Here is an 8,881-nt window from a genome sequence, read left to right as displayed (position 1 = left end):
CTCCCCAGTGGCGGTGCAGTTCAGCACCAGCCTCTCTCCCTTCAGAGCCTGCACAGGTCCGGTGCTGTTCAGATACACCTCCATGATGTTATTCACTGGGGCAGGAAGACAGGTGGAGAGACAGAAGGAGAGGAACTTGCCTCAGGCTGATGGAAGAGGGCGATGAAGGACGTGTTTGGGATATTTGCAAAATATATATATTTTGTGGTGGAGACTGACCTTGTCTGTGTACATAATAGATGTGTGAAGAGTGCGTCACACCACCGGTGGTGGCCTGACAGCAGAAAAGGCCGGTGTAGAAAAACGTGGGACTGCGAATGGTGAAACCTTGCTTGCTTTTCCAAACTATATTCCTATGGTCTGGCTCCAATTTGCGGTCATTAACCTGTTGGGAGAAAAGACAAGAGAACTCTCAATCGGCAATCTTTTTTTTTTTTCTTTCTATAAAACTCAGTTCAAGGAACTTGGTGTCACTGAAGATTAACCAACGACGCAACTTTGGTTAAGTTGTCAACAATGACGGCGGCCAATATAATAGCAGCATGATGCTGTATGCTGTAATGCCTCCAGACAGTCATTGTCAAAGAGACAGTTTTGTCAAGTTGGACTCTCCACTACTTGAAATGGATGCTTGTATAACCCTGTTGTATTTTAGGAGGTGGACTCAAGGAAATGTTTACTTGAGTTTCTCTGACACAGTGGAGGCTTCCCACCCACTCTCCAGGGAATAGATGGACCCCCCAACCCCTTCACCACACGCACATGCACACGCACACACAGACGCACACACATACACATACACACACACACACACACACACACACACACACACACACACACACACACACACACACACACACACACACACACACACACACACACACACACACACAGTGCAGAGAGGTTGTAGAGGTGAAACCTTCGAGGCGCCACTGGGCTCCACCCCTTCCTGTTCCATTCCTATGTACAGTATTAGACGCTCCACCTTCCTCCCTGACTTCCACCTCGCCACGCAAAGGGCCCTTCGGTGGCCCCTCACTAACAACATTTTTTAATCCATTTTTAGACAGGTGAGCTGCAGAGGAGAGGTGTGGCTTGAGTGTGGTGGTGGAGGGAGAAGGTGGTGTGGGAATGTAAGCGGAGGGCAAGCGGACTTAGGGCAGTCAGGATGTGAGAAACATGACTCCATCTCCTCACATCCTGTTACGACAGGATATAGTCACTTTGACTGGAGCCCCAGGTCACCTCCACCTCGACCACCTCCACCTCTCCATCGTCTCCCGGACCGCCCTGTCACCTTCACGGCAGGAGCAAGTGACGAGGGTCCCGCTGGGTATTGTTCCCAGTGAGAAGGGTCAGATAACGAGCCAGGCAAGGTGCAAAATCCTCCCAGGAAAATAACACTCCCGACTGTGCGAGAGACAGCGGGTTGATCCCAGGTTGGGAACCGGCCCGGGGTGCTGCAGGGTCGCGAGGGCGGGCGTAGTAGAATCGCGAAGGGATGGGAGTTGCAGGAGAGGTATTTTTAGAGCCTCTGCGGCTTCGGGCATTGCAGAGGAGATTGGAGATGGAAACAAACACCGGTTAACCAAGGGAGAGAGATCAGACGTTCAGTATGTGTGTTGGCGTTTGTCTTGAAACTATTTGTGTGCTGCGTGAACCCTGTATCATGAGAGCTGAGGATATCATGCAAAGTCATCAAGGTGCATCTTCAACACCTATTTGACTGTTGAGTCCGTTTTTGCTCATTTGACGTGCCGTATGGCCGCCCTACTGCAACAAAAGCTTCCTACAAGCCTTACTGACATTTTAGCCAGCCTATTAGCGATCAATGCTGCGTGAGCCTGCCAAAAACAATTCCAGTGGTGATTAGAGAGCGTGTGCTGCTCTTTGATGTGCTCTGGTGGGGCCAACAGTAGCTGACCTGGCAGCCATTGTGCTCGGGCCACCTCTGCTTCCTCCACTAGTCATACCAGCTGTCTAAGGCATCAGGGGGAACTTGGCAGCACGGGCATCTCCTGGAAAGGAGGTGGTGGTACCAGGGTGGGCACTGGCTAGGGGCCAAGGGGGGGTGGGGGGCCCCCACGTCCTGTCTCCGGGGGAAAGAACAGTGCCAACAGGACGTTCAGAGGAAAAGCCGCAATAGAGGCTCATCTTTGACACACTGTCTAAAGATGCCTGTTCCCTTGAAGGCATAAACGGACACGCTCTTTTCTCAGAGACTTTGGGAGACATGGCCCGATTCACGACTGTGTGAAGTCGCTCACACATGTGCAGACACACAGGCAGACAGCGAGCACTTTTATGCACTTCATTGCACTAAGTAAGCGTCTCCAGTCGCTCGCTCACTCAGCACTCAAGCACCAACACTCACCGACACATCCGCCCACACTTTCACACGTAGTCAAACAAAGAGAGGAACAAACGGACACACACACATGCAGGCACGCACGCACGCACGCACGCACACACGCACGCACGCACGCACACACACAACACAGCAGCACGGCTGTCAAGATAAGAATGACGCGATGAAAGATCTGGAGAGGAAGAAACATCAGGAGCTCGGATGTTTTGGCCGCGGTGGAAAAATCGGCTGGAGTTGCAAACTTCTCCTTGCTAATAATTAAAGTGATTGTTTGTTGTAAACCAAGTTAATTATACTCTGCAATGTTACTACTTTAATTTTACTACTGTAATACTAGATATGAGTGGGCGTCACGAGACAAATCCAAACAAAAATTTTACTGGACTCCCATCACCACATCACCCTCTCCATGGTGGGTTCCAACCATTCCCTTCAGGGCAAGGGTTTCTCATTCCCAGGTGTGGCTCCAACAGGTAGAGAATCTCCTTAATCCCAGCCGCACACGTACTCTAATCTATTACTCATCTTACCTTGACTAAAGTGACGTTGGTGATGTTGGGATGGGTGACCCGACAGGGGATGACCAGCGGCTGTCGCTCCTCCATGAAGAGCACATCGGGACTCCTACCTCGCCCTTTCACAAATGGCTGCTGGCTGTCTGAAACCCAAACACTGCGGTCAGGGACGCATACAGTGCAAACAACAAGCTTTATATCATGAAACTACTTCATTCAAAAACAAACAAACAGGCGTGCACGCTCTGAAGCATAGGTACACGTACACACACACACACACACACACACACACACACACACACACACACACACACACAAACACTACTGTCAACAATAAACAAAAATAAACATACACACACCCCTAAACATATACAGACCCCCCACACCCAGTAGTTGAATACCCATTCAGCAAATAACTGTCTAAGGTCAACAATAAACATGCAGATTGTTTTGGAGGTAATCAAACAAGCCTTTTTAAACTCTTCCCAGGTCGGCTACTGTAATATTTCTGTGCCATTGAAAGGTGTGGGTGTTGCTCCCTGCATTGTTTGCTACCGTGGGGTGTTATTCAAGGAAAGCAGATCTCTGAACATTCAAACAAAAGTACCCCAAGGACTAGTGGATGCAGGGCTTCCTTCTCCTGCTTTGATTCCATATGGAGGACCAGAGGGGGGAGGTGGGGGAGGCGGGGTGAGAACCGTGGGCCAAGTCTGCCGCTTAATGGACATGGCGACCAGAGCGATTGATAGCTCCCTGGGGCCCTGTTGGCCAAACAGTAGCCTGGCCTGTGACCCTGGCCTCCAGCCCGGCCCCGCCCGGACAGCGGGCGACACCCTCCGGACTGGGCAGACATCGTGCCTCCTCTGCCGCTCCATGTCCCCCTCCCCGCCCTGCCAAGCCACTGGCCTCCACCCCGTCCTCTCCAGCCAGCGTCACGCAGATACACACACACACACACACACACACGCATGCAAATACTTGCCAATATACCTCCGTAACACCACCTTGCAGAGAGAGAGACAGCGACATTCCCGTCCTGCTTGGAGACCCAGCACCACCCCCCACCCCACCCTACACCCCAGGGCCCTCCCCGCCCCCCCAGCACAGGATGCTCCAAACAGGGCTGAGGAGAGCAGATAAGGCTGATGCCCTGGGAAACTCTTGCCCAGGCCTGAGCCTTTCAGCAGCTGCACTATTCCTGGCCTGGAGGTAGCACGTAAATGAAAGTAAAAAGGGGTTTAAATTTAGAACGAGAGGCAGGTTGGCCTGGGCTAAGAAGAGGCAGAGAGTTGGTGGTCGGGTGGTGTGTGTTGGTGGGGGGGGTTGTTGTTGGGACAAACAGGGTTTAGATATAATTGGCTCTCTGGCATTGGTCTGTATTTAGCACCCACTGCATCCTGTTTGAGCTGGGGACATAAACAATGAGAGCGGAGGGAGAGCAGGGGTGGTGAAGAGGTGGTGGTTGTGGCGATGGTGGGGGGCGGGGGGCGGCGACAATTCAATCATTGACAGAAAGAGAGTTTGCAGCACAGAAAGGAAATAAAAAAGAAAGAAAGATGATCTGCTTTGCAAAAGCAGCAGACGCGGGAGACAAGGGAGGAAAACACTCGGTCATCTGGCTATAGAGTGTCTTACCTGCGACGAAGACGTAGACGGAGGCTTGTTTGTGGGTTCGATTTTGGTAGTGGCAGCGAAACGGGCCGGTGTGCTGGGCCAGGGCTGGACTGACCGTCAGCTGGCTGCAATGCTGCTGAGCTGTCCGACCACAGCGAGACTCCTCCACCCGTATGCGCTCATCCTCTGTGGACAAGCCATCTGGGAAGGCCCACCCCAGCTCCCAGCGACCCCTGTGAGGCACCAGGCACAGAGCGTTGAATGTCTGTATCTATCTATCTATCTATCTATCTATCTATCTATCTATCTATCTATCTATCTATCTATCTATCTATCTATCTCTCTCTCTCTCTATCTATCTATCTATCTATCTGCCTGTCTGTCTGTTTGTCTGTCTATCCATCCATCCATCCATCCATCCATCCATCTCTCTATCTACCTATCCATCCATCCATCCATCCATCCATCTATCTCTCTCTCTCTCTCTCTCTCTCTCTCTCTCTCTCTATCTATCTACGTATCTAATCATTAATGAGGTCATTGAATAAAAGCTCACCTGCAGTTGAGCACTAGCGTTTGATTTGCCTGCAGGATGAGCTGAGGGGCCTTCACATCCAGAGATGGAACGCTGAACCTCCTCTTCTGGTCTTTATCTGCAGAAAAAGGCAGATGAGACGATCTGAACACATCCGAATAAAGGAATCTGAATCCAGAAAATAAACACACACCCAACAATGAATGGAAAATTGTCTGAGAATTGAATGGCTAAATGGCTGCCTGGTTCAAGGGCCCTTGGGCAGGACATCTGTATATAGGATATAGGAACCTGGCTCCTCTGGTTGAGGAGTGGTGGTGGTGGTGGTGGTGGCCTCTGGTTATTCATATTCAATATGAAACCAAAAACAAAAAGTTCAATCTGACTCAGATCCATTGCAGCAACAGAAATATTGACTCCCTCCAGCTGAAGGCGTGGATGTCATACCATGAAACCAGATCATAACGTGTTGGTTTTCATTTCTTTTTCCGTTGACTTTTTCTGGACTTGTAAGTTTAACCACCGAACCGGTGTGCGTTTCGTCCCAGGCCGGCGGAGCCTCGCTCGTCCATCCCAGAGTAACCCCTGATCCCTCCTCGTGAGGCATTTTTTTTCAGGTCAGCGGGGCCACTTGACAACCTCTGGAAATGCGTAAGCAGTGTCCCTGTTATTTACCAAATAACAGCACCGCTCCGCTCCACCACTCAGGTTTATTAATGAGAGATAAAGGCTGCTGTCAATCCACCCTTCCTTCCTCCAGACTCCAGGGGAAACGTCACTCAGAGAGCTCCGGCCTTGAATTTCGCTCCCATTTATACAGTTGCTCCAAAAACTCAGGGAGTTGAATATTGGTTAGAGGTATAGAGGCTGTTAAATGAAAAGTGTTGTGTATTTCTGTGCTTATTTTCATTATCCCTGTTCATGGTTGGCATTGTTTTTCCCAGTGGATGTCCCATTGAGTGCCTCAAGATTTACTCACCGCTGTAAGTGCTTCCTACACCAGTTCCTCAGTTTCACACACACACACACATACACACACACACACAGACACACACACACACACACACACACACAAACACACACACAAACACACGCACGCACGCACGCACGCACGCACACACAAACACACACACAGCACAACCACACACACACACACACAGCACACCCACACAAGGAGATGAGTCACAGAAATATCTGGCAGACAGAAGGTCAGCTCACACGCACGTTGGCCAATTAAAAAACACACAGCTTGAAGAAAAGGAAGAGCAAGAGGACATTTCTGACCCCATTCCTCATCAGTGAAACTCAAAGGGGTCTTTGGGGATCCCCAAGATCTACAAGTGTTAGAAAAGAAAATGAAAACAAACCCCAAAAAAACCCCCACAAATATCAAAATCTCACGTAGTACTTCTTTGTCATACAATGCATCACTATTAAATGCCTCTTTGTTCGAGACCAAGTTTGTATAGAAGATATAGTTAGAAAGATAGGCGTCATATTTTAGGATTTCAGTATAAAACAAAATATTTCTGCATTTGACTTTTTTATATTATTCCTGCATTTAAATAATTTGTAGACAAAGTTTCCAATCTTGTCTTGAAGCAAAATGTGTGGTTTCCTGAATTTGTCACACAATTTAAAATTAGAGGGAAAATTCGCGAGTTCGGATGATGATGAATTGATGTCTTTGGAAATCATTTCCAACGAAGGATTTCGATTTTTCTTTCTAAATTGCATAATATCTCGAAAGGCTATTTTAAGATGAGGAACTATTTTAAGCAGAACACAGTGTATATATAAAGTGAAGTGAGGGCCTATAATCCTAATTCCATTTTGTAATATATTTTACAACGAACAAATCCAAAAATCGTTGTGGATAACTGTGGAATTTTCTTCGAAAAATTACAATGAAATTGTGAGTAAGCTACACATTGTCACATATTTTACATATTTAGACAAGACAAACAGGGAATAAAAAAAATGAAGACGTGTAGGTCAGAAGGAGAAAATGTTTTTACTATCAAATATTACAGTTAAATATAACATTGTGTGAATTAGAACATTTTTACTCGATCGAAATAAATTCAGTCTCAAGGGACACTTGGCAAGTAAAAAGTCAGAACGAAAAGTTGAAAGAATAAACTTTTGGGGCCGACCATGCAGGGCCCAAATACCAGGCCCGGAGCATCCACGGATCCCTGATCCAAAGCGTCTGTTTTATCAATAAACCCTGATTAAGCCAAAGTTCCCACACACCCGGGCGCTTCCTTGGCTTGGTCATGACCCCTCCGGCATTTATAACACAGGTCCCATGTCCCAAAGCCATCAGCTCCAGGAAGCCACACGCCCTGTCTGTCTGCGCCGTCCAAACCAGTAGGATGGAGCTCTTCCACCCGCCCACCACATCCATAACAGAGGTTTACAATTTCCACAAGTGAGTAAGTTGAGATAAAAGATAAGATAGGGTAATTGATTGTGTAGATATATCTATAAATGTTTCATGAATAGTGTGTAAATCTTGTTTGAAATACTGAGATAACAGTGAGAAGAATGGTAATAATAATAATAATAATAATAATAATAATAATAATAATAATAATAATCTAGTAAGGGTAATAATATTGGCAGTAGCATTAGAAATAGAATTCGCACTAATAATAATATGGAAAACAACATATGGAGATGTTATTATTATTAGAATTATGATAATGATTAGCGACAGTAGAAATATCAGCCCAAACAGGAAAAGAAAGTAAAGACATCTGTTCCAGTTCCACATAATAACTCAAGGATTATAGATCCACAGTTTGGATCACAGCAAAGGGCCGCGCGAAATAACTCGCGTGTTATAATAACACGTAATAATAATAATAATAATAATAATAATAATAATAATAATAATAATAATAATAATAATGATAATAATAATAGGTCTTGTTTTTTATCATATCATAATAATAATAATTATAATAATCTGTGGGGGGGTTTCGTTTATTTTTCAGTAAGCGCACCAAGACGAAAACGATGTGAATATGCCGCATTCCATCTTCGATACTATATAAATACCGTAATAAACTTCTAGTCGATTATATTTTAATACCGTAGTATTTGATACCAATCATAGTGAAACATGTGCTTATGTTTTTGTTTATTACCTTTTCAAACGTACACTTTTAAAAATAAAACGAAAAATGAATAGAATCCCATGTATAGCTGGTAGTAGTATATAGTAGAATGTATATACTGCGGTGTGGTGTACTTGACAACAAGCTGATCTCCGGTTAGTGAAGCCGTCCGCGTCGCATCAGACACAAAACAGCGATACTCACCTTTTCCAAACGCCCCAAATGGAAATCCACACAGAATCCACAGAAACAAACGATTCATGGTGCGCGGCGAGTCCGGTGCGTGGGGACGAGCTCGGAAAAGTTATTCACTCCAATCCTGCGTTTCGACAGTGTTCCGCGGACACCCAGACGCACCCGGCCACTGGTTCCCTAAAGCCACCGGGGGTTTACGCGCCGGCGGACCAGTTGGAAGTCCGGCGCAACCGGGTCCCCATTCCATTTATACACTTCACACAGCCTCCGGGCGGCGGACATACGTGACGTCACAGAGTCAGGCGACGCAGCGGTGCCGCGTAAAAGCCTCTCTCCTCGTGGCTGCGCGTCTGGACGGGATTTTTTTTCTAAATGAAAATCCGTACGGTTGCTGCGTTGAAAAAAAATAAATAAAAATCCCTTATTTTATACTCCACTTAGCCGACACTTTATTCAATGTATTTGGATTACGTATTGCCTCTTCGTGCTGTCTCGTTGTTGGAGGCGGGGTCCGCCTTCCCTGGCAAGA

General features: G+C 46.8%; 1 protein-coding gene across 1 annotated transcript in view; it reads right to left on the bottom strand.

The window, feature by feature from the left end:
• flt1 (fms related receptor tyrosine kinase 1) overlaps positions 1 to 8,565 on the bottom strand; it is a 40,557-nt gene extending 31,992 nt beyond the window's left edge. Inside the window, exons 1-6 of the mRNA XM_080019846.1 lie at positions 8,362 to 8,565; positions 5,054 to 5,150; positions 4,519 to 4,730; positions 2,899 to 3,026; positions 220 to 385; positions 1 to 95 (exon numbers count right to left, since the gene is read on the bottom strand). The exon at positions 1 to 95 is cut by the window's left edge and continues 42 nt beyond it. Of these exons, the coding sequence (XP_079875972.1) occupies positions 1 to 95; positions 220 to 385; positions 2,899 to 3,026; positions 4,519 to 4,730; positions 5,054 to 5,150; positions 8,362 to 8,419 (756 nt within the window). The 5' untranslated portion in view covers positions 8,420 to 8,565. The remainder of the gene's footprint in view (positions 96 to 219; positions 386 to 2,898; positions 3,027 to 4,518; positions 4,731 to 5,053; positions 5,151 to 8,361) is intronic.
• Positions 8,566 to 8,881: the final 316 nt, after the last annotated feature.

This window comes from Zeus faber (genome assembly GCF_960531495.2).
Source record: "Zeus faber genome assembly, chromosome: 19".
NCBI classification, from domain to species: domain Eukaryota; kingdom Metazoa; phylum Chordata; class Actinopteri; order Zeiformes; family Zeidae; genus Zeus; species Zeus faber.
The sequence above is the reverse complement of the archived record's forward strand: the minus strand, read 5'-3'. Positions and strand labels throughout refer to the sequence as shown.